Source organism: Dysidea avara, chromosome 13, assembly GCF_963678975.1.
Source record: "Dysidea avara chromosome 13, odDysAvar1.4, whole genome shotgun sequence".
Classification (NCBI taxonomy): Eukaryota; Metazoa; Porifera; class Demospongiae; order Dictyoceratida; family Dysideidae; genus Dysidea; species Dysidea avara.
The window spans coordinates 4,926,623-4,951,449 of NC_089284.1; the positions used below are offsets into that span (position 1 = coordinate 4,926,623).

At 38.4% G+C, this 24,827-nt stretch overlaps 6 protein-coding genes across 14 annotated transcripts in view; 3 read left to right on the plus strand and 3 right to left on the minus strand.

Moving 5' to 3' along the window:
- Positions 1 to 3,703: 3,703 nt before the first annotated feature.
- On the minus strand, positions 3,704 to 4,918 carry LOC136243257 (snurportin-1-like). The gene has a single exon (XM_066034780.1). The coding sequence runs from the start codon at positions 4,868 to 4,870 to the stop codon at positions 3,857 to 3,859; it is 1,014 nt and encodes a 337-aa protein (XP_065890852.1). The 5' UTR covers positions 4,871 to 4,918; the 3' UTR covers positions 3,704 to 3,856.
- On the plus strand, positions 4,880 to 6,886 carry LOC136243254 (G-protein coupled receptor 157-like). Its single transcript, XM_066034778.1, has 3 exons — positions 4,880 to 5,680; positions 6,204 to 6,425; positions 6,531 to 6,886. The coding sequence occupies exons 1-3, from the start codon at positions 4,934 to 4,936 to the stop codon at positions 6,780 to 6,782; spliced, it is 1,221 nt and encodes a 406-aa protein (XP_065890850.1). The 5' UTR covers positions 4,880 to 4,933; the 3' UTR covers positions 6,783 to 6,886.
- Positions 6,887 to 7,008: 122 nt separating this feature from the next.
- LOC136243261 (ubiquitin-conjugating enzyme E2 J2-like) lies at positions 7,009 to 8,330 on the minus strand. Its single transcript, XM_066034787.1, has 7 exons — positions 8,172 to 8,330; positions 8,081 to 8,121; positions 7,927 to 8,029; positions 7,555 to 7,645; positions 7,460 to 7,507; positions 7,326 to 7,406; positions 7,009 to 7,237 (listed from the first exon to the last, which is right to left on the minus strand). Exons 1-7 carry the CDS (start codon positions 8,279 to 8,281, stop codon positions 7,028 to 7,030), a joined length of 684 nt encoding a protein of 227 aa, XP_065890859.1. The 5' UTR covers positions 8,282 to 8,330; the 3' UTR covers positions 7,009 to 7,027.
- Positions 8,291 to 12,441, plus strand: LOC136243259 (COP9 signalosome complex subunit 7a-like). Of its 2 annotated transcripts, XM_066034783.1 has the most exons (7): positions 8,293 to 8,521; positions 8,569 to 8,644; positions 8,692 to 8,780; positions 8,836 to 8,961; positions 11,365 to 11,547; positions 12,165 to 12,274; positions 12,334 to 12,441. In XM_066034783.1, exons 1-7 carry the CDS (start codon positions 8,357 to 8,359, stop codon positions 12,365 to 12,367), a joined length of 783 nt encoding a protein of 260 aa, XP_065890855.1. In that variant the 5' UTR covers positions 8,293 to 8,356; the 3' UTR covers positions 12,368 to 12,441. The 2 variants fall into 2 exon arrangements, with proteins under 2 accessions (XP_065890856.1, XP_065890855.1); XM_066034784.1 differs by lacking the exon at positions 11,365 to 11,547 and having other exon boundaries at positions 8,291 to 8,521.
- Positions 12,229 to 24,827, minus strand: part of LOC136243251 (DNA helicase MCM9-like) — a 28,945-nt gene continuing 16,346 nt past the window's right edge. For both annotated transcript variants that reach the window (XM_066034767.1, XM_066034766.1), the window contains exons 16-25: positions 23,012 to 23,121; positions 22,898 to 22,964; positions 14,319 to 14,398; positions 14,188 to 14,268; positions 14,006 to 14,135; positions 13,852 to 13,960; positions 13,697 to 13,800; positions 13,485 to 13,567; positions 13,344 to 13,422; positions 12,229 to 12,423 (exon numbers count right to left, since the gene is read on the minus strand). In XM_066034767.1, the coding sequence (XP_065890839.1) occupies positions 12,383 to 12,423; positions 13,344 to 13,422; positions 13,485 to 13,567; positions 13,697 to 13,800; positions 13,852 to 13,960; positions 14,006 to 14,135; positions 14,188 to 14,268; positions 14,319 to 14,398; positions 22,898 to 22,964; positions 23,012 to 23,121 (884 nt within the window). In that variant the 3' untranslated portion in view covers positions 12,229 to 12,382. The remainder of the gene's footprint in view (positions 12,424 to 13,343; positions 13,423 to 13,484; positions 13,568 to 13,696; positions 13,801 to 13,851; positions 13,961 to 14,005; positions 14,136 to 14,187; positions 14,269 to 14,318; positions 14,399 to 22,897; positions 22,965 to 23,011; positions 23,122 to 24,827) is intronic.
- LOC136243252 (probable serine/threonine-protein kinase drkD) lies at positions 17,514 to 21,459 on the plus strand. 7 transcript variants are annotated; one of them, XM_066034774.1, is made up of 4 exons: positions 17,514 to 18,187; positions 18,249 to 18,328; positions 18,419 to 20,256; positions 20,315 to 21,459. In XM_066034774.1, the coding sequence occupies exons 3-4, from the start codon at positions 18,958 to 18,960 to the stop codon at positions 20,630 to 20,632; spliced, it is 1,617 nt and encodes a 538-aa protein (XP_065890846.1). In that variant the 5' UTR covers positions 17,514 to 18,187; positions 18,249 to 18,328; positions 18,419 to 18,957; the 3' UTR covers positions 20,633 to 21,459. The 7 variants fall into 7 exon arrangements, with proteins under 7 accessions (XP_065890846.1, XP_065890844.1, XP_065890843.1 ...); XM_066034772.1 differs by having other exon boundaries at positions 17,514 to 17,814; positions 18,116 to 18,187; positions 18,249 to 20,256; XM_066034771.1 differs by having other exon boundaries at positions 18,249 to 20,256.

The following is a 24,827-nucleotide window of genomic DNA, read 5'->3' on the forward strand; positions in this document are numbered from 1 at the left end:
TAGCTATTCAGTATATCCTACATATCTGGTTAAAGGATAATCTGTGTTGTAATTTTGACAAGCATACAAATAGTACTTTTACAGCTGTGTGCATGGAAGCTGGGTTGTAGCTGAAGTCTGAATGATTGTTTTGGGGGATATCATAGACAAGTAGTGTACACAAGGCTCCAAGTAATCAACATTCTGTAAGTACCTACATTGTCAGTGACAAATCAGAGGATGAAATAGTGAAGAAAACCAAACAAAATAATTAACACTGCATGGTTAATTATTGACACGGTATGGTGTCAACATTTTGTCAGTACGCTTTTGGGTAAGAGGGAGGGGGTAAGTAAAAAGAGCACTCTCTGTATGCTTGTAAAATATAATACAATGAGCTTCCTTCTATAGATGGAATTAAGAAACCTGCATAATTCAACAGTACTGTTCATGATAATGAGGTACCTTCACTCTTATAGTAGGTAGTGGGAGAGATCTTCACTACTTACTTTCTGTTTGTGAAAATATTACTTGTGTATTGTTGCTAGCTAGTTTATAATTTAGTTAAGTTGTTAATTAATAGTTACTATATTTGTGTTTCAGGCTGCAAGCACCATGCAGTTGCTTGCAGACCCTTGGAATATTTGCCATAAAGCAATGATAAATAGATAAATAATATTCAGTAGCTACCAATTTTCAAACACATGCAAAATCCATATACTGTATTATATCCCATACACTATTGTTATTATCAATCACATGTAGTGAAAGACAACCTAAGACACCATAATGCATGTAGTCATGAATGATGAATCATGGTAGTAGTGCTGAGCGGTTTTGATACTGCATAAATGATATGTTACTGTCAACTTGATATGGACTTCAGGAAATCCAGGACAGTAACAAGGACACCACACAAGCTTTTTGCAGAGCCAGTCAAGCTTAATCTCCCTACCCTTGAATCAAGACGTCAGTACCTTTCTATTTCTTTCCTCCATAATATTTATCACCAACGTACATCCATCAAGTTTAATTGTCACTGTAAATTTAATTCAATTTCATCTACTAGAAGTCATCACTTGTCAATAATCCCACCACAGTCAACCATCAACTCTCGTCGTTATTCGTTCTTTGTTAACACTGTCTTTCTGTGGAATTCTGTACCATTAACCATCCTCAATGATCCAAATCCAAAATCCTTCCGGCATTCATATACCATTATGTGTGTGTTAATTGATGTTTTTATATTGTTGTGCAGTTTTGTAATTATTTGTTTGTTGTATATTTTTGTAGTTGTAGTGTTCTTTTTTGTGGCTGACACCTTGTACAGGCTTTGCCTTTTGTGTATGCCTTCCATTGTGGTAAATTTGATAATAATAATAATAATAATAATAGTCACAGCTATGATACAGTATCTTTCTTGGCCAAGCCTTAATTCAGTTATGATGTAATATATCCAGATTACAAACACTTTTCACAATCATACATCAAGATTATTCACTGTTTAATGACAAGATCCACCAAAACTACATCACCCTCATTTCATTCTACCAAACTCATTCACCTATTGACACCAACAGAGTTTTTTCTCCAGATCAATTAAGAATTGGAACAACTTACCATCTACCATATTTGAGTGACTCTTTTTTCAGCAGAACTGCAAACATCGTATGGAACTCAATAACTGTAATTTTTGTAACTACATACCTAAATTCAGTTCGTGTTTTTTCCTGATCATATCAGCTGTGCTGTTTGCTCAGTAACAATATAAAGATAGAGTATGTTACTGTACACAATGAAAGTCAATGATGGTACAAGACATTCTGTGCAAGTAAAGTGATACCGATGCAGGCAAAAACTTAATGGGATACTAGCTCACCTTATGCATGATGGCCTTTTTCCATGTTCAAATTGTCCATTTTGGTAGAACAAGTGTACTATGAGACTAAGTTTATTGTCAGTGTTGGGTGTCAGCCAAGTTATAGCTATGTGTTTTAATGCTGATGATGAGCTGAACTTAAGTAGCTAACTATTTCCAACCCACGTTGCCTAATTACACATGGGAACAGTCACACTCACTTCATGTTATACACATGGGCGTACATAAGACTTAACCATACTTGTGTAACTGTCACATGGCATAACAATCACATGAATTACCTGAAAATCCACTTACGTGCATGGAGCTACTATACTTCAGCCACTAAGCCACAAAATGTAATTGAATTGTGATTTCAGGGCTACATAATGGTAGTGTCTAATCACTGGACTGTACTACTGGACTGGAATACTGGAATGGATTACTGGACTGACATTTTTTTGGTTTTACGCATTTTTAAGGGTGGGGTTATTGTACATTTGGGTGACTTGTGACAAGATTTCAGCAATGAGTGGTGAATATGATCTTCAAAGTAGCTGTGATAAGCCAAATGGGTTAATTTAAATGTATTCTAATCACTGGTTGACAGTATCTACTCTACTGTATAGCATATACTGACGTGTAGGTATACCCAAAAATGTTTGTCTCACTGTTAGGCACATGTGATTATTGTGATACAACTTTCTATAACATATATGGTGTGTGTGAACACACAAACTAGATCCCATCACATAGCTGGTTGTATCTCATTACTGAAATGAAATGTCTGCATTCTTTGTTAATAGGAATAGAAAATTGAATGGTCATAGCACAACGGCATACAGTACGTACAAGTTTTTAAAGTAGGTAAATTTAATGTGCACACATTTACATATCATGGACTAGTCATCAATTCACAATACATGTTATAGAAAGTAGTATCACAATTATCACGTGTGCCTAAGAGTGAGAGAAACATTTTTGGGTATACACACATGTGAGTATCTGCTATACAGTAGAGTAGATACTGTCAAGCAGTGAATAGAATACATTTAATTGAACCCATTTGGCTTATCACAGTTAGTTTGAAGATCATGTTCACTCAGTGCTGAAATGTTGTCACAAGTCACCCGAATGTACAATAACTCCACCCTTAAAAATGTGTAAAACCCAAAAAATGTCAGTCCAGTGATTAAACACTACCCATAATTAATGTATGTGAGCTTTGTAAAGCTCATTTTCTGAATGTAGGAAGACCACTATATCTGCTAAATCAACAGGGCTACCTAGAGAAATTAAGGGGCCCAGGGCAAAAAGTTAAAGTGGGGCCCCCAGGAGCAAGGAGGTTTCCATTCTGAATCACAACTTCACCCAAGCTGTAAGACCAAAAAAAAAAAAAAAAGGTCATCACATGCTGACAGTGACAAATAGCTGCCCTCACCAACCATATCTCCTTATTTATAAGCTTGCTACACTGCTCCTCTGAAGAATACTGTGACTGCTCTATTAGAGTATATTGATCTTTTAAACAGGTATTCAAGGGCCCCTTCATGGGGTCCGGGGCAAAATGCCCCAGTTCCCCCCCCCCCGTGGGCGGCCCTGCAAATCAAATTACACCCTCACAAGACTTCACTAAGTGGCAGAGGATGCACTTCAAAATGTGCTGTTGCTAGTTAGTAAAGTGACCATGGACACATGTTAATGTTTGAATCTGTCCACCTGATTTTTCTTTTATTACCATAAACTAAAGTTTTGGTTTTAATTCTCCCATAAGTGATCAAGGGGCTTTCTCTGTGACCACACACACTTAGGCCATCATGCACTACACTACAAACTGATAATGTACCCATGCAATATACCAATATACTCAGTTTGTATCTGATTTGTAAACATTGCACCTGAGTATCACATATACATATCTAACTGTATATTAATTGGGCATTAATAGAATTGTCCCTTAAAAATTACATTAATCACATTGACAATCTTGTGAAGAACGACTGGAGCACAAAAGTGCAATCAACTTTCCATTTGATTTGTGTTAATGGAGGTAGGCCCGGACAAGTCTGCAGATTGTAGGAAATCCTGAGACACAGGTACCCCCAGAATGTCTTGTACCATGTTCACTTTCAACCACAACACCAATGGAGATCGTCTGTTCATGTAGAGTGATTTCTTGTGGAAAAACAGTAATCCATCAACCTTGAATTGTGGCCAAGGCTCTGCAAAGAGTTTTTGTAGAGTGTCCTTGTCGCAAGCAAAGTGTTGTAAAGGCAAAAACTTTAGTGGGTTAACTCGACACACCTCTTGTGCACGATGGCCTTCCTCGGCCAATTTGGTTTGTAACCAATAGCGACGGAACTGTGCCTCGCTGTCACACACTGGGTGACTACGCCAACACATGATGTCCAACACATAGTAAGTCTGTGTTGGGTCGTCAAAAATACAATCAACAATCGTTGAGTCTCCAAGACAGTTGTCCACCCTTCTGTTTCCTCCAGGTAAATAGGAGGGGAAACAGTTCAGACAATAGCCACTACGAGAATAAGCCACTGATGTTCCTCTGGCAGCAACCACCATACTTCTCTTGCCTACAGGACACACCACCATTAGCCAATCTGTGGCCAAGTCTTCTGGTACATCAACCATCCATTCTGATAACATTAGCTGGTTTTTGTACGGATTAGTAATTCTCTTACGTTTTGATTTCTTCTTGGTTGGCAGAGTTCCTGCAGCAATGGCGGCAACTGGTGGGGCTTTCCCTGCATCAATTTCGTCCTCCCCATTTCCACCATCCATGTCGTCATCTTCTTCAAATATCTCCCCCTCTATAATGCCTCTAGCCTGGAAAAACGTCTGCTGTCTTTTCTCTTGCTGCAGTTTTAGTAGTTGTCTCCTGCGGTGTGCTTGATCACCAAACCCCTCGCTCTTTTGTTTGAACTGTGAGTACCTCGGGTGAGGAACTGTCGTGGTGTTTGGCTCTTGACTGACAGCCAACTGGTCCCCGCCCAACTTCAATATCAGTTCATCCATTGTTTTTTGAATGTGTCAATCCCACAATTGAAACTATTGTAAGCAGTATAATACACTAAAAGTATGGAACACGGAGAGTTCTACAACGATGAACACAATTACCGTTGCAGTGTCAGCATCCTCAATCCTAAATATGAAGAGCTCAGGAAATGGTCTGCAATTTCTTCCATATTGTCTAGCTCAGCATCTGTGGCTGGATGTTTGTTGATCATCGTGACCTACTGGTGTTGGCGGGACCTGCGTACTACCTCGCGGACAATCCTTCTCTACATTGCAATAGCTGATCTCGCCACTGCTCTGGGATACATATTTGGTTCTTCGACATATTTGAACTGCAATTTCTACAATGTCACCAGAGACCGTTGTAACAGTGGTACGTACGACACCAGTAACGGGTGCCAACGCAGCTATCCCTACTTGTGCAAGTGGCAGAGTTTTTTCACCACCTGGTCATCAATATGTTCGTTCTTCTGGACTACCATACTAGCCTTCTACCTGTACATGACTATTGTACACAAAATGTACAAAATGGTCCGTAAAATGATGCCTCTATTCCATGTGTTGTCTTGGGGAGTGGGCCTGGTTCTGTGTACTGCTGCTGTGATAAAGCATTGGTTGGGACCATCAGTAGACAATACTGCTGTTAGCTGGTGCTTTATCAGTGATGAACATTACAATAACACTGAATCTTATGGTGTAAATATAAGTGTAAGCTTTATGCAACTGCTGATGGGCAAAGGATGGGAAATGACTTGTTATGTTCTTATTGTTGGATTCTACCTTGCAACAAAGATCTACATTGAAATTGAGGTACTTTATAATGAGCATTTGTTAGGCCACTCCAAATAAATTCTCTGTTTCCCGTCCGCCGCCCACATCTGGTTATGTCAGACCTAAATTATTCCATATTCTTCCATTATTTTCCGGTTATTCTTGCATACTGACAGACCTATCTTGAAACAGTGTTGGCTCACGTGGCACAGACTTCACGTTTGCAACTTAAAAAGGAAGAACAAGTTTAAGCATGCTTTTATGCAGCTTTTTATGGTTTTCCCAATTGCCATGCAGACAAATAATGGCTTGAAAAGCTGCCAATACTATAATGGAAATGGACTGCCCGCCCGCATGCAAATATGCCTGAGTCCAGGACGGGAAACAGAGAATTTATTTGGAGTGGCCTTATAGTTAGTAATTTTTGTTTCATAACTTAATACTTTAGTGCCTGTGGGTATGCGCTATATATGTAATGTCAAGAGTAAAGCACTTATTTGCTCTTGGTAATGCAACACCTATGTTGACAAGAAATTAGCAATACATGTGATTTATACTACAGAAACGACGACCATTACACTATCCTGTCTATACCACAGTCCTGAAGTTGGACAAGAAGGTGTTGTTCATTCCGATGGTGTTTCTATTGGTGCGTGTGTGGGGTACGATAAGATTCATCATCTCATGGTCGTCATTATGTGACCTCAAGAATGCATGCCATAGTCTCCATGATTTTTGTAGTTGTGAAAACATACTCTATCATCCTTTGATCGTCTTCCTGCAGGTTAGGAATTGTGTGTGCTGAGTGTTTCCAACATTCCACAATAGTTTTGTTTTGTGTACATAGTGTATGCTCTGCACTTATTGCACTGTGTGTGTTCATGCTCAGGCTATTGGTGATGGAGCACAAGGATGGGCTAATGCCATTCTATTTGTCATCTTCTCAGCCAAGGTCAGAGGACGATTAAAGCACTCAATAAAGAATGCTTCCTGGAAGTTGAACTCCACATCTGATCGTAATGAAGACATAACTGATTATGGTACTATCAATCCTCAAGAGGAGAGTCCCACTGCATCCCTAACAGCAGCAACTCCGACACTATTATATAGTGGGAGTGCATCTCCTAGGAACGTGAAATGAAACATGTTTTGTGTGTGTGTGTCTTTCAAAAGACTGTTTATTTTGGAGATAGCATGTATTGTGTGTTTCATACTTTTTAAACAAAAGCACTTTTATAATATGCAGTAGGCTCTTGGATACAGGGTTCACACGAGGAACAGCAATGGTCCTGAGTCAGAATCTTAAAGAATAGATAGCCTAGTGTAAGTGTATATATATGTATAGTACTTGAGTTTTAATCTGTCAATTCAATGTTATAAAATTTGTCATGCCAAATTCTGTAGTAATGCTTTTACAGTATAAGCGAATGCAAACACTCCAAGTATCAACATTAAATTACTCCATAATCCTGTGGCTATGCCATGTTGCAGTTCATGTGCTGTGTACGCCTCTGCTGACAAGTCCACGTCTGAATTGCGCTGACGTTTCTGCTCCTCTTCTTGTCTCTTCTTTTCCTCCATCTTATCTTGAATTTTCTGTAAAGAAGAAAGACCACAACTTACCAATAAAAAGATTGTACTAAGCAAGTAAAGCAACATGCACAAAATATTATATTCCACATACCTTTACTATTTCAGGGAACAACTTTACAAATAATGCATCATTCAGATTAAAGCTCCAACTCTGGATTGCATACATTCGTTTCTGCCAAAAACATTGTTATAACTATTACCCACAACAGCAGTAACCATGGTTACCTGAGCAGTGCTAGTCTCTATGCTACCAAGTGTGGGGGCAGTCTCAACCTGTGGATCACATGATACCTGTATGACCACAAAGATACGTTACCTACCATAAAGCTCAGTAGACCAGTTAATATGGTGGACACAGACCAGGCAGGGTTCCATGTGTCAGGGTGATAATCACTGATGGATAAGCACAACCTAGAAGATCATGACAGGTACCATAACATGTATTATAGTCCTATCCCTGAAATGTCTGAAAGTTATAGTGATGGCTTAAGTGATAAGTGGATCATATAAACACAAGCCAAGAATGGTCTACACACACACTCAAAGGAGTATTGATACTTCTTTGAACTTTAACTTGTAACAAGAGCTCATGCAGTTATCAACATATAGCGAGCTATAACACTAAATTACCACCATAGATAATACCATACTACATAACATTAGCTCCCCAATTAAGGAAATACGTCACTAACCTTGTGTCAGTCTGAAAACGTCCATTAGGAGTGGTCATGATGATACGAGGTGGTCTGAATGGATACTCCTTGGGGAAAATCAGTTTGCCATGATAGAAGCCACCTACAGTGGTCACTTTACATACAATACACTCATACTACACACCATACTTACCTTCATAAGGCGTGTCCTCGGGTCCTGTAACTACATAGTGCCTGTGAGGGGCAAAGTTTATTCGACGTCACTGAAACTACAAGATACTTACCATTCTAAGATATTAGAATTCAAAGGTAACGCCGTAATATAGGGAACTGGCTCGCGTATTAGTTTTTTGTAATCTTGGGTCAGTCTATGTACCGCTGCTTTAGTTGCCATCGATGGGCATTAAATAGAACAATAACTAACTTAATCACGTGATACATTCCAATATAACGCTCACTCTTTTTCACGATGGACGAATGCTGCAATTCGACGAGTTGTAAGCAACTAGAGCAGTTTTTATTGCTAGCCAAGACGGCTAAAGGACAAGCTGCTGTAGAACTGATTACGCGAGCGTTAGAGGCGCCAGGTGTGTATGTGTTCGGAGAGCTGCTGGATTCTCCTAACATAAAAGAGGTCTGTTGTGACGTCATGAGATCTATGACGTCATTTAGTCACTGCAGTTATCATCTGGTGTACACAGTCAACATTATCAGCTGTTGGAGTTGTTTACGTTTGGTACTTTTGCCGACTACGCAGGTATACTGTTGCTATTTAATGTCCTGTTGTTAGCCACACACCCTTAGCCAATGTCTCAGCACTTCCAGTATTGTCAATTGCCATGACTACCAAGTTGAAGCAGCTCACACTGGTCACCATGGCATCACAATGTCGGGTAGGATTGTGTTTGTTGTCATGGCAATTAATGCTAACATATTTGTGTTCCTCAGACCTTGTCATACTCTACATTACTACAGTCCTTGTCATTAGAAAATGTCAGACAACTAGAGGACCTGATAATTGATGCTGTTTACTGTGGTATCATTACTGGCAGACTTGATCAAGAGAATAAAGTGGTGAGAGAGAGAGAGAGCTATTAATAGTAACCTTGTGCATGGCTATGATGTAACAGTGAGGGGATCTGTAGGTCCATACTCTTCCCTGCCAGCATTACTGTTTTCCTTGCTATATCAGTCTGGTATTAAGCTTCTGAATAATTGATTCAGCCAAAGTAAAATTTGTTAATAACATCTGGTTCCCAATTTTGAGAGAGTTTGTTCACCTTTGCTACATAGTACCATTTGTATACAGTGTATTGTATTTATCATACAGAACTTGACACATAATGACCATCTCCTTTGTACATAAAGTGATCTGAAAATCAGAATATCTTCATAATCAGAACACTTTTTAGGTTGATTTCTGTATTATGCAGGTCCCACTGTTTAGTTTCAGGAGTCTCAGGACCAATGTCATAAATGTTATCACCCGCCATGAACACTAGTGTGCCATTACAACCAGAAACCATCTAGTGGTAATGTTACTAGTACCGTATAGCGGGTTATTTTCAAAACAAAATTTTGCACAATAAGCAAAAGATGAATTTCGAAGGATTTTAATTTCGAAGAGTGCATAATTTGAAGTTTGGTTGGATTTCAAATAACCGGAAATTCATGTCACGAGTTATGAAGATATGTGAATGTTTGTCAAGAACTGACTTACATAATCCCCATCCCTGTGCACTGACCGAGGGAGTCTCGAATGGAGTAAATTCACTGGCTTGATCGTAGTTAGCTCAGTAGAATAGACTCTCAGAGCAGATGGCATCAATTCCCATTCTGGATCACCTGTTTTCTGGTTATTGGCGCAGTAATGATACAGTTTACCCCTTATCATCAGTAATATACTGAGCTAAAACTCGAGGAATACACAAGCGAATCACCAAAAATTGGATCGTTGTTCTCACTTGTGGGAATTTATTTTCAAAGAACAACCGGACGTGGGAATTTATTTTTGAAGAGAAGGGCCTCTTTGAAACATCCGAAAATACAAATCCTTCAAAAATTACCAGCTACACGGTATATTAAAGCGAACAATGTAGGGATTTTCCCACTGAGCTATGTTGTAATACCATCATTCATCTCTATCGCTTGGATTCCTACTTCATTTTTAAAATTAGTTTGGTTTTTTGTTATAGCATACAGCTAACACATGTGACTATTCTATTAGTGACTGCTGTATTAGAGTATCTCGAGTCAACCTTGGTGTGTTACTATTTCATATTTTAGTATTATGAGTACGGCTAGGCCAATAATAATGGGGTGTGTCATCGTGATAAACTGTTAAGAGGTGTGGTAGTCTTGGTGCTCAATTAATCGACAAAGATCACATTAATTAATAGGCGAGGCATTGAACCTATCGTGAAGTTACAGGTATCTACTGAGCATGCACTTAAATAAAGTTTTGCAGCATCTAAATATGCTGCTAAAGGAAAGTGTTGATGAAACGCTTATTTATAATATAGTATTGTAATAATATTAATTCTATAGCAAATCGCAAACAGTGGTGTTTGGACGTGTACTATCATCAATATCAGCCTTTACCAGAGCACTCAATCTCTTAAGGATGAATAAATGTGACTGAATTTTGGAAAATCACCCATATGGGTGCATTTGATACCTAAAATATTTAATGCTCAAATCACAAACTTTATAGTACAAATCTACTTGTTGATGGTTTTAAGCCATTCTCAATACCTTAAATTACAAGAAAATTCTTGAAATATTTTAAAACTGTGTCCTGCTCATATTAGCAACCCACTAAACATGAAAATTCTAATTACTTCATGCGCACCCATATGGGTGATTTTCCAAAATTCGGTCACAAATTAGTATGGTAATGAATGGGATAGTGTTTCTCGGTTAGTGTTACTAGGCCGCCACTAGGTCAGGCTTTCTGGTGCAGCCTCATGGCTAAAAAACATACCCCCCAACTTAACCACACCATTTGTAATAACTATGCCATGAAAAATAATCTAATATAAATGTTTTACAGACCTCCTGTCTTGTTAGTAAGTCACTTCTCATCTAATTTGGCAAGAATGTGAGATAGTTGAAACACCCGTGCCACCCCATCGGCATTTTCTAATAATTAATTGTGGATAGATCATGAGCATATACGGAAAATAATTTTTGCATGCCCCAATGCATAAGGTCTAGTAGTTTTTTCTGATGTTAGACGGACTAATATTATTCCATAATGGTGATTTTCATTGCATAAGATGTCTCTGGGATGATTTTTGAAGGCAACATGCATTATTTTTGGGGGGATCCCTACTTACACAGTACTACCATACTGTTTGATACACTGTAGCCACTGAACAGTAACTGTTCAGTTTGTAGTGTGAGGGTAAAATTAAACTTATAGTGGAAAATTGCATTTCTTTATGAGACTTTTCATTGTGTTACTCTTGGTGTTAGTTGGAAGTGAAAGATTTCATTGGCCGAGATGTGAAACCTGGTACAATTGCTGCTATGGTAACTCAGCTGGAGGCATGGTGTGACAACTGTGGTGACACGATGCGCTCCATGGAGATGGAGATCACAAGAGCCAACAAGATGAAGGAAGACAGAATAGCAGACCACAAACGACTGGAGGAAGAAGTGAAGACCCTGTATTTGTTACATACACATTAAGCTGTCATAAAGTGACATACGTCCCTAAGCAATTCTTACTTCAGAGGAGGGCTGCTCCTATTTTACCTCATTATTAGTAGAGTCTGTCATCCACATCACTTTAAGCTAGAGGTGCACCAATAATCAGATTGGCTTTCGTTCATTGGCTATATTGGCCTTCTTTTTGCATATCAGTATCAGATCTGTAACATGTGTAAACAAGCAGCAGATACAGGTATACATTAACATCTATTAATGGGCACTCGTGCTATCAGTTATCAGAATATTGGCTAAAGTCGGTGCACCTCTACTTTAAGCATACATGCAATGCCAAGCATTGGACAAACTTGATGTTAACAGTATTTGAGGAAATTTTATTATAATCATGCAGCACTGTAATAAAAAAAGTATCCATTAGTCTTCCATTTCCCAAATATAAGTGTTGCTACTCCCAAGTGACGGCATTGGATGAGTTATTGGAGGCCCTTTTTCACTAAACTGTTTATTACAAAGTGTTACATTTAGAAGATCTAATTCCATAATGTATTCCCTGTACTAAATAGAAAGTATTTGTGTGCACTAAATTATTAACATACAACTGGTAGGTTGCAAGTATGAAGGCCATACTGACACCAGCGACCAGTGGTAGTAGTGGAACTTGTGAACAAATACAAGAACAATCATATGATATGAAACAACCAGCAATGAAGAAAGGGTAAGTTATGTGTGGTGTTGTCATAGTAACATTGTCATGGTGATGATGTCATCCAACAGGTTAAGGGGTAGTGCCCGATTGTTCAAGTCATAGCAGCAACAAATATTGTCAACTATCCAGTAGACCCAATTTGCTCATGATCAATTTTTCTATAATATTAAAACCAATATGTAACATAATACTGTAATGATATACTAACCAGAGGGGGTTGGTCATGAATTGCATTAGTTTCTGGCCTTTTCATGCACTATGTTTTTGTATTGATATGCATGACTTGGGTAACAAGTAATCTAAGGGTAAAGTAGTTGTCACAGCAGTTTTGCTGGCATTTTTCCACCAATTATAGTACGTTCACGTTGAGCTGAATCCTGAAAAACAGCTAAAAATTAAAAGTGGATTTTTTCTCAACAGAGTTAACATTTCAACCAACCAGATGATTATTGGTAAAAGCAAAGGTGTCAACAACAGACACATACGGTTTGGCTCCATTACAAGTTCGGGAAAGGGCTGTAATGGACACTGTACTTATATGGCTTCCCCATAGGAAATGTATTGTGAAAATTTTGATTGGTCGTAAATATTGTGTCAAACATTTGAACAAAAAGATTTTGAAATATTTTTAGCGGATCAAGCAGTACTACAAATGAGCCAAATTTCAAGATCATGGGTAATTGCATCCATGAGTTATTAAATGTTTTTGAGGATTCAGCTCAACGTGAACATACTATAACATGTCAAATTTACACACAATTTAAAGTACTGATTTGGCACAACTCATTTATTACAACACTTTTAGTAGGGTACAGCATAAAAATTTCAGGGAATGTTATTCTATTCAGTAAACTGGATAACTGACAGTTTGATCTGCTCAGTAACCAGTTATGATATTCTGTCCGGTTTCACAGCTCTATTTAATTTAGTCAAATCCTTGAGTTGTTTGGATAAGTGGGACAATTCAGTAACATTGTTTTGACCTTAAAGAAGCTAAACAACTCTAATAGAGCAATCACACTGACATTCAGCTAAGTGGATCACACATGACCAACCTCTACCTGAAGTTGCACACTACCTTGAATAGCATACTCTTCATCAGCATTAGTAGGGAATGATGAGTGTAGCGCATCTACACTGCCCAGTAGTGCTGCACCCTGTGGATAAGCCACATGTGATCTGGATAAGAGCCACACCCATGGGGACATACTTCACTTACCTGCATTGAACACTCCATTACAGCAACTGCCACAATAGCATCTTGTACTGTGACCTCATCTCGCATCATCAGTCTAGCATGAGCTGTTAGAAATTATAAATTGGTGAACTTGATAAATAAAATGAAAATATTTCACTGGTGGCTATTGTCTCTACGCACTACACATGCACTAAGATTCATTATGTCCTAGTATAAGTCATGGTGACTATTACCTTGTGAGAGACGGACAAGACTCTCTAATAATCTCACTGTGGTTCTTCCTGCATTGCTATAGCAATCAGTTTGTCTCTGCAGTTGGTAGTACCGAGATAATATCCTGCAAGGTGTGAAGTGGGCGTGTCTATTGGTGCATTGTTATTCTGCTCACTGATTGGCTGGTTCTGTGGTAACTGGATTAACAGTCTTAACATGAATAATGTATCCTTGAAGCCTTTCAAGCACCCAAAGAGATTTGTCAGAGGTGTCAGTGGGTGTGTCTGTAGCATAAAATTACCAGTAATTCATATAACACAATATCACACCTTTATGGCTTCTCAATATGAAGGTGGATACTAGCTGGTCCCATTCCTCGTTATGCTGGTCTAACAGGACCAAAATCAGGTCAAACCGGCTGAGTAGGGGGCTGGCCAGGGTTGTGTTGACACTGAGAGACTAACCAATTAGATTGTACAATGAGATGTAACAAAATCTCAACCGTAATCACCTCATTGGTGTCATAGCAACCACGAGGGTTAGTGGCTGCAAGTACAGTACAGCGAGTGTTCAACTTACATACCAGTCCAGCCTGTAATCCACATTCACCTTTCCTATTCCATACTACATATTGTTGGTTACCTTGGCAACACTGATTGTTTGCTGTTCCATGGCCTCATGTATACTGGCTTTGTCATGTGATCTGATACTGCCCAACTCATCTAGCCAATCAAACAATACATACAGACTGATACAGTAACATAACATAGTATGCATAAGGTCACCTATCTAAACTGGTCATTGAAAAAATCTCCAAATTTTCTTGACAGTGACCTGCCAGGCTAATAAGGATAAGAATACATAATAACTCTATTATTATGTACTCTTGGTTAAAATGAGACCAGAATAGATGGGCACAACTGCATTCGCCAGCCGGAAGTAGTGTCTTGGCACGTATTCAAGCATTACTAATGGGCATGGCTGCATGCTTGCAGTATTAATCATACCACATAGCCTAAATGTTTCGAGGGGGCTGATTTCACAGTTTTGGGGGTTATCAGCAAAAATTTTAGCCTTGAAATATTTAGACCTCCATATAATAGGGTAGATAAATGAGCATTTTTAAAAAGATGGGGACAGACCGGATAAAAGCACCAAACTTTTTGTACATGACCATCATTATGATGATTACATGTCATTTCATGCTAGGAGCCCTCGTATCTGTAATTAAGAATTCAAAATAATTATTAAAATTGAAATTATTATAGTTTTAACCCAAGCATTGAACTTTTGTCTGTTAAAAGGTGCATACATGAATTATGAACATACAGTAAAATTTTTAACTTTTCTAATTTAAGCGCCTCTTGAAAATTTAATTACTTCTTGAGGTGCTTATCGCTACGGCCACGTGTCTAGTAATAATATTGATTTCCTGTTCATCTAAAGACGGTTAAAAGGTAATTTATAGTACAATTGATTATTTTGCAACCATAAAATTGCTTCATGCTGTAGACAATCAGTCATCCCTACTATACTGAATCATGGACTGGTCTTTATGCCAGCAGCAGAAACTTTGAAGTGTCAATTAAATGCACCAGGTAAAGGGGATAAGTCTATCCCATATCAAACTTTTCTTGATAGAGGTAAAGATTTTAAGGAACTAAAATTTTTACCTTTACCACTGACACATTTACCTACAAATATAGCAGTACAGGACTTAGTACAAAATAAAGCCATGTGGCACAAAAGTTGTTTTTTGAAATTTGGCCAAGAAAAACTCGAAAAAGTAAGGAAAAGGAATGTCACAGACACTGAATTAGAGTTTAGCAATAGCTGTGGTTCCAAGCGCATTTGTCCTCCATGTCATTCACTAGATAAGGAAAAATGTGTTTTTTGTGAAGAAAGCTGTGGCAAGCTTCACCATAGCACACTGGAAGCAGCATACGTGCTATTGCTAAAGACCTTGAAGACACTTCATTACTTGCAAAAATTGAGGGAGGGGACCTTATTGCTTTGGAATCCAAATATCATTTGAGTTGTTCAGCTAAACTCCGCAATCGTCACAGGTCTTATTTGAAAAACCTGAAAAATGATGTGTCATTGTTTTCTCGACGGTACATTGTAGCTAAGAACAGGGACTGTGGTATGTTAACATTTTTCACACATGAAAACCAGCTTTTTCCACACTCTATATCTGATAATGGCAAACTGCGATTTAAAAAAAAAATCTGATCTTTTAAGCTTTTTTCCAGAAGATGGCTAACCAGAACATCCCATTGTTTTTGATGCCAATGTTATTGATAGCGCAGCTTTAGTTCATTTTCACCAACAACAAGCATAGCTACATTTGATGAACATGCAGATTTAGTGTTTATACCACATCTTGTCAGACAGCTTGAAAAGTGTTCACGACTTCATTTAGTATGGGATACTTAAATCCAAGACAGCATCAAAGCATCTACCAGAGGTCAGGGTATTAGAAGGAAAGTAGTAGGAAAGAATAAGTTACCAACAAAGGTTTTACGTGATGAAAAAAAATGAAGAGGACCTCTTTAAGTTTTTATCAGTTAAAATTATGGCATTTAAGTTCCCTGATGGCAAAGAAATTTTTGTAACTGATGGACCATTTGTGCTGACTAATAGTGCCACAGTGAGACCATGAGGAAGCTAATACAAGGCTTGTTATTCACTTAATCAATCCATTGAAGAAAGGACTAAACACCTGTCTAGTATGCACTGTAGACACAAACGTCATTGTCATCCTCATTGGACAATCATCTTATTTAATTACTGTAAATTCAGATGCAGATATTTGGGTTGCTTTTGGTGCTGGTAAAAACTTTGCTTTTCGACATATTAACACCATCTTGGGTGAGGAAAAATCTTTGGATTGGCATTTTTTCATAGTTTTATTGGCTGTGATACTACTTCAAGTTTTTATAGAAGAGGGGAAAGGATGGCTTTAGAAGCTTGGAATAGTTTTCCAGAAATTACACCAGTTTTTTCCAAAATAACACTGCAACCATTTGAAAATTTTGGTTCTGAATCTCCACATTTCCGAATGTTGGAAAGGTTTACAGTTCTTTTATACAACAAAAGCAGCATGATGGAAAATGTAGATGAAGCCAGAATGGAATTGTTTTGTCAGGAAAACAAATCAATGGAGAGTGTTCCACTAACATCTGATGCTTTATTGCAGCATGCCAAAAGGGCGACATATCAAGCAAGTGTTTGGGCTTCCAGTCACAACTTTCAGCAGAACAGGCCTACACCAGAGTCTTGGGGATGAGAATGGGATGAACAAGGAAAAGAATGGACTCCTCTTTGGACTACCAAGCCAATAGCTTCCAGTGCATGCATGAAACTTGTAAGGTGCAGTTGCAAAAGTGAAAAGGGATGTGGCACTAGATGTAGCTGCTAGTTGTCATGTACTAATCTATTAATGTAATTGTTTACTTGACAGCTCTGATTCATCATTTTAATTGTAGTTTTGTAAAATTTGACTATTATCCTTAACCAGAATGCATTATTTGTACGCATTCAATCATTTGCAACATGGCAGAATTATTTGAAAGCCATGTTGGCAATAGAAATAACTCTAATAGAACAGTCACTTGCAATTAATTAATTAGGGGGGCATAATTAAATTAGGTTCCTAGCAAAAAAGTGTTTAGTGGATACTCAGTAATGAACAAAAAAAAGTTTGGCATTTTTATCCAGCGTGTCCCCATGTTGTCTACAATCTACCTCACCCCCCACTATTATTAACTCTTGCTAATATAGTCTAAAAGATTTTGGGAGTGCATTTACAAATCCGCAAAATTTTTTATTCGGAGTGGCTATTCGCACGGTTACGTACTAATAGCTTCGTGCTATTCGCATGGCAGTCACGTGATGTTATTATTTTACGGATAGTACACGGTTCATTCATCTCCGAAAACTACACGTGGCTTTGAGCGGGATTTTTCTTTCTCTGTGGTCTTTCGTAACATGCCCGATGTTTTGTATAGGAGACGAGTTTGAGAGTTACGATGATCTTAAGGAGACAGTCTCTACCTTTGAAAGAACGGAATTCGTCCAATTGAACATTCAACGATCAAGATCAATAGATTCAGCAGCAAAATGTGCACCATCGAAGGTATACAATGAAGATTTTAGGTATAGAGAAATAGATTTTCTTTGTGCACACAGAGGAAAATGTTCGGACTGCATTTAAGGGTGAACGGCCGTTAAGGATTTTTATGTTCATTTTCAGTCAGTGATAAATGCATAGTTGCATGTTAGGGTGGGCAGCTAGCTATATTGTCAGCAGGCTGTGACCTTTTTTCAGTGGTCTCACCTTACCAAATCAGGCAATGTAGCATGCCATTTTGACCCCCTTTCCAAAAGTCTGCATGGTTCATCCGCTGGTGTGTGTCACTTTTGCTATTACATTATAGGCTCAATTGTCTTGACATTGTGATTTGACAATTAATGCCCAGTGAATCCTGGTGCTGACTCTTGCTTGTCAGGTATTACAGAAAATTTTTCCAATTTTAAAATCGAATTCTGTCCATTGTCATGCTTCCTCAGAGTTGTAGACCCCCTAGCCACAGTTCAATAACTAAACAAAGGGATGCTACTTGTTCTACTGGAGAAACAATGAAAGTGATGTATGTGATGGAATCAAGTTAAGGGAAAATTCAGCCTTGTCTATGTTTGTATTGTATGCTACTGAATGATAAATTTCTTTGTTACTGTAGCATGGCATCACTCTTGCATTCGCATCACTTTGGAAGAGGCCAAGAGAATGAATTATGTTGGAGAAAATGTGGTTTTGTAACTACAAGGGATGCGAGAATGCATTTGGAAACTCAGACTGCATGACTCCTATTGGATTATTTTTATCTAATTAATCTGCTACTTTACAGTGTGTGGTATTTTGTATATCTCTACTTATTACCATATCAGTTTACATACTGACTAACAGTAAACTGATTATGAACTTCATGACAGCCGGCATGCATTTTACCATCCATGCAGTTGGGTAGCTGTAGGTGTGTCAACAGAGACATGCTTGCATGCTTTACAACGATGGCTATAATATGTAAATACACAACCCATAGCGCGGTTAGCAATCCATAGCAGAGAAAATGCATGTGCATGCATGGTGTATCCTTGGACTCACACGACCAATTTGGTGACGTATTCATTATACTTCCCGCATGCACGTACACACCATGAAGATGTATGCCATATAGACTATATGCCATAGTAAAGGATCTATGTGCCGTGTACACACATGCCAACTGCATCGCTAAGTAACCGTGCGAATAGCAACTGCCAATTTTATTTTATACCGCAATCATCAAAGACGCAAACAACAATGGCAACTCGAGATATACCACCTTCTCTACGAGACTGGGTCATTGATAATATTCGACTTGGCAGGCAAATCGGAAGAGGAGCAAATGGAAGGATCCTAGAGGCCAAATGGGAAGGAACTGAAGTGGCCGTTAAGGAAATTCACTCCATTTTTATGAATGAAGTAAACGAGCCAGAGTTTCAGGCATTTAAGCAAAGTTTCCTTCGAGAATGTGAGCAAAGTAGTCGACTACGTCATCCCAATATAGTCCGTTTCTTTGGTATTTACCTTCCTCCTGGTGCCAGAGTACCTAGTTTAGTTATGGAGCGACTTCACTGTAGTCTAACTAATCTGCTAGAGCAAACTCCAGTTATTCTGATAGGAACAAAGTTGTCAATTCTTTATGATGTGTCGTTAGGTGTTAGGTATCTTCACTCACGCACTCCACCTATCATTCACCGCGATTTGTCCAGTAATAATGTTTTACTGTCAAAAGGAATGGAAGGAAAAATTGGTGACCTAGGTACAGCTCGTCTTGTAGACCCTAGAAGACAATCACAAATGACCAAAGCACCTGGTACTGTAGATTTTATGCCTCCTGAGGCATTAGAGGACATGTCAAGTGTTAGGTATGGAATGGAACTAGATGTGTTCTCATTTGGTTGTGTGATGCTCCACACATTATCCCATCAGTGGCCAACTCCCTTACAAGCTGTAGTCACTGATCCTTTGACTTTTGAAATGAAGGCTCGATCAGAAGTTGAAAGACGCAGGAGCTACTTTGATAGAATAGACAGAAGCAGGTTGGGTGTGTTGATCCCCTTGATTGAAAGCTGCCTCAGTAACCTTCCCAAGAACAGGACATCAATAGTGACACTATGTGAACAGTTGGAGGGTCTGGATGACAGGGAACATGTCCCAACTGTTTCATCACTGCAACAAGAAATTCAAGCCAAAAATAATGAATTACAGAATAAAGAGCAAGAAATACAAGCCAAAAATAATGAATTACAGAATAAAGAGCAAGAAATACAAGCCAAAAATAATGAATTACAGAACAAAGAGCAAGAAATTCAAGCCAAAAATAATGAATTACAGAACAAAGAGCAAGAAATACAAGCCAAAAATAATGAATTACAGAACAAAGAGCAAGAAATACAGGCTAAAGATGCTGAATTAGTTGTAATGATGTCAGAGCTGCAAGCTGCACAGTGTTCCCTACCACCACATAATCAGGTAAAGTTTTTAAAGGAATATTGAATAAGTTAATAATGTATGTGTTACTTATTTGTAGGTCAACAAGAGTAGCACTGATTTCTGGAATAACCTCAGGGTAACATGGCAGAAATGTAATGATCTTCCTGGGAAAGTATCTGTGTCATCTATTGCTGAACTTGATGGGAAAGTGTATGTTACAGCATATAGTAGTATAGGTGGATATAGTATTCCCCTCATATATGACTCCAACAAGGACCACTGGTCCATACTACCAGAACTGCCTAGTTGTTATTTTAGTCTAGTAACTGTACCTGACAGGAAACAACTATTAGCTATTGGAGGAATTGTTAGGAGTAATAATGTTATGAAGGTGACTAATAAAGTATTCCTATGAAATGAGAAGAAGGGTGAGTGGCTCACTCCATATCCTGACATGCCAACTGCACGACCCACTCCCTCATGTATTTCCCATGGATCATCAGTGATAGTAGCCGGTGGAGTAACAGGTTTGGATCCTATGATTATGACAAGATCAGTAGAAGTTCTTCATATCACTGACACTGGCTCACACTGGAGTGTGGTTGAACAATTACCATTTATTACATATCAAGCAGTTCCTCTAATTGTTAATGATAACTTGTACATTGCTGTAGGGTATGATGAAGATCATCAGAGTACATTTAATATAGTGACTGCATCTCTACCACAACTACTACAGAGTAGTAACAACAACACTAACAGTGGTCAAGTGTGGAACAAACTACCTGGCATGCCTTATGCATCACAATCCATCAACCACTATCAAGGTCGTCTGATCACCTTTAGTGGAGTTGACAAAATTGAAAATTTTGGTGAAAACCTCCCAACATGGAAGTTAGCTCCACTGATCCACATCTACAATGTCAATGCCAAGTGTTGGGACTGTGTTGGGGAAATTCCCCATGGGTATTATTTTGGACGTTCTGTGCATGCGAGGAAAATAAAATCCTCTTTGTAGGAGGTTTAACTGGTACATACAATGCTGGTGAAGATGATGATATAGTAACAACCTGTATGTTACTAACACTTACACCATAATGACCTGTTGTATAACACATTATCCTGTTATTGTTGATGCATCACTGACCATACATATCATGTGCACATTATTTGTTCATACATGTGGGATACAAATTTGTATGTGTTATTCAAGTATCCTAATTAGCCACTATAAGCCACACATAGTAGATGGAACAATTGATGATTTAACAAGGCCAGAGGTTAAATCATAATTATATGAGTGAGATGAGCAAATGTAACACTACCCAAAGCCCTCCCTCCCTCCATGTACATGTTACATTGCTCATCTCTTACAGGAAATTGTTTTGAGTAACAGGAAACTTAGGTGTCACTTTACAGCAAAAAAAGTGGGATTTCTGCTCTGGCGTAAAATGCTTCTATGGGGTAGTTACTGTAGAAAAAGACATATTTAGTATCATACAGTATGATATTAGGGATCATGGAGAATAGGTTTTTTTTGCCCAATTATATCACCTCAAACAAGCCTCACTTTATCTCCATAACAGCTTGGCAGTATTGGTTAGACATTTAACAGAATTTTCTGCTAACTGACTGACTGATGCCTTCAGCCAAGTGTAACTCGACTTTGGTTAGAGCTAACGGGCTTGATCTCTTCACTATTTGACATCGCTTCTTCCCAAGACATGCCTTTTCGCCAACCGCAGTAGCTACAATGAGTCATCGTGGACTTGCCTTTGTCCTCCTTTGTGTCCCATTTCTTTTCGCTGACACCGCATAAGGTGTCAAATCGCAATAGCGCGCGGTGGCTTCTCAATAGAGGCAGTTGTTGTACTGTTCTTCGTTCGAAACGCTATGTAATGTGCTGAACATAGCTTGACACGAAGCGTAACAGCTACTTTACTTTTTGTTAATTGATAGAGTTGGGGTGCGCATCTAGACATTATTAATAATGTCAGGTACTATTCATTCTTTTGATGCAGTATGCACAGGTGCACCAGTCAATAATTATGTTACAAAAAAGTAAACAAACAAGTGCAATGAAAAATTAGGAATTTCAAGTTCGATCAGGGATCACAGAAATAAAAAGAAAGGAAACAAGGGAGGTTGTCTATACAAGTGGACATTTACTCTGTATACCCATGACTGAATTAGGAATTAAATATCCACTTGTATACCTGCAGGTATAGGCAACCTCCCTTGTTTCCTTACTTTTTATTTCTATGATCCCTGATCGAACTTGAAATTCCTAATTTTTCATTGCACTTGTATAGATAAAGCACCAGGCCCATGCTCAGAGAATAGCAGCTACATCATATTTATGAGTTGATCAGAATTGTACATGGCAAAGTAAACATTTTAAAGACAAAATATTCTGGGAAGCCATCCCAAATGCATTAACAGCATGATCAGACCTCTTTTGGATATGTGAAATGTAAGATCATTTGTGTGTAAGGGTACACACAATACTTATAGCAGCACCCTATGACATGATGGTGCTCTTCATAAGGTAGGTTTCATTGTATTGGTCACATTTGAACAAAAATTTCTTGGCCTTAATAAGCAGGTGGCTGCATTAGACAAATGAATTGCAGTCTGATTTTTTTAAGTTGGCCAGGTGATCTGGACAGGTGTCACTCACCAATACAACACAGTCCCCCATCAGCTAGTACTAGTGCTCCAGCCTCTAACTGCCACTCTCCACCATCCTGTATGATTTCAATGGATCACATGACACCACAGTTACAACTGTTACCTTGACAGCGGTTACTGTGAGACCAGCAGTAGTAGACCCCACTCCACTGGTCAATACTGACCGAGGCATCAACTTGGCTGAGAACTTTAGGAACTGGGACTTTGCCGTGCCTGAGTGTGTAATAATGACTTGGTACTAGATACAAGGATCAGACAATGAGTTTTATATAAAAAACAGACAGGCTATCAATGGTTTCAGCAATGAGAGAAGTACAGTAAATTTGGCTGGTTTGTATGATTATTGCACTGAGGGAAGAGTAAATAACAGTAACCAAGAGTGTTGAATGGTATATAAATAATTAAGATACTTCAGTAATTGCTTGTTGAAAAATTGTACATGGTAATAGGTGTTTTTTGCCATGTTATTCAACTTAGTATTTATTGTACACATAAAGTGTAGTAAAAATCCAAAATAACTCCAGCTTGTTAAAGAAAGCAGTAGTATAAACAAGAGTGTTCCCACACCTTTAGGAAGATTCCCTCAGAACTTGAACAATAGTCAGTTCTTTTTAATGCTATCATGTTTTCACTTGGTATAATGGCTGAAAAGAGCTAAATATGGCAACCGATAATGGCAACAAATACTACCAATTACTGTTATTTCAAATAATCATTTACCCCTGCTGATATGCTGTTTGATATATTTGATTACTATTGCTTAGCCCTTATACTAGAAGCAGTGTAACAATTCCAAATAGGTTTCACAATAGGTGTTCTCATATTCAAGCGTTGGTTAACAGTGGCCCAGATATTCATGGATACGCTATAGTTATAAACTGTCTAATCAACTATAAAAAAGGGTGCAGCCCCCAAAAAGCCATGGTGAAAAAAGATGTGAAATCCAAGTTTACGGCCAAGAAATGGCTGTGATGGTAGGTAAATGACAAAAATTTTAAGAACAATCCATTGTGCTGCCTCCTCCAAGTTTCACTAGAACTTGGCAACATGTTCACCTGAATTGTCGTTATTAATGTTTTTGCCATTTACCATCACAGCCATTTTTTGGCCACAGAATTGGAGTTCACATCTTTTTTCACCATGGCTTCTTGGGGGTTGCACCCTTGTTTTTACAACTTAACTGTTTTGGATTAGATATCACCCCTTTTGTATTTGTATACTCCAAAGCAGGCCATAGGCCAGCTTCTTTTTACCTGTCTTTTCTTTACTACAGGAAGGAGAAAGGAGAGCAGTTGTAGATTTGAAGAATGTTTTGTATAATATACAAATTTTTATAGATGTTAATCTATTATGTAACTTCGTTACAAAAGTAGCTGAACTCTCTACAGGTGACTTGCTTGTAGCCGGAGGATTCTCTACTGGGTGGCTTGTTTGTAGCTGAACTATCTACAGGGTGATTTGCTTGTAGCTGAACTCTCTAAAGGGTGCTTGTTTGTAGCTGAACTCTCCACAGAGTGATTTTGTTTGTAGCTGAGCACTCTACTGGGTGTATTATATGTAGTTGAACTCCCAACTGGGTGATTTGTTTGTAGCTGAACTCTCTATAGGGTATAAATTATTTGTAGCTGAACTCTCTACTGGGGGACTTGTTCGTCTCTAGTGGGTGACCTGTTTGTAGCTGAACTCTACAGGTGACTTCATTTCTAGATAATCTCTCTACAGGGTTTTGTAGAAAATAATTTGTAAATCATAGTTGATTTAGTGCTTTTGTAAACCTGCTGATTTGTTATTAGGACAGAAAGTATGTACCTAAACTCTCCAAAGGGGTAGCTAAACTCCCTGCATGGTGATTTGTTTGTAGCTGAACTCTTTACTGGGTGACTAGTTTGCAGTTGAAACTTGAAAGTATCTACTGGGTG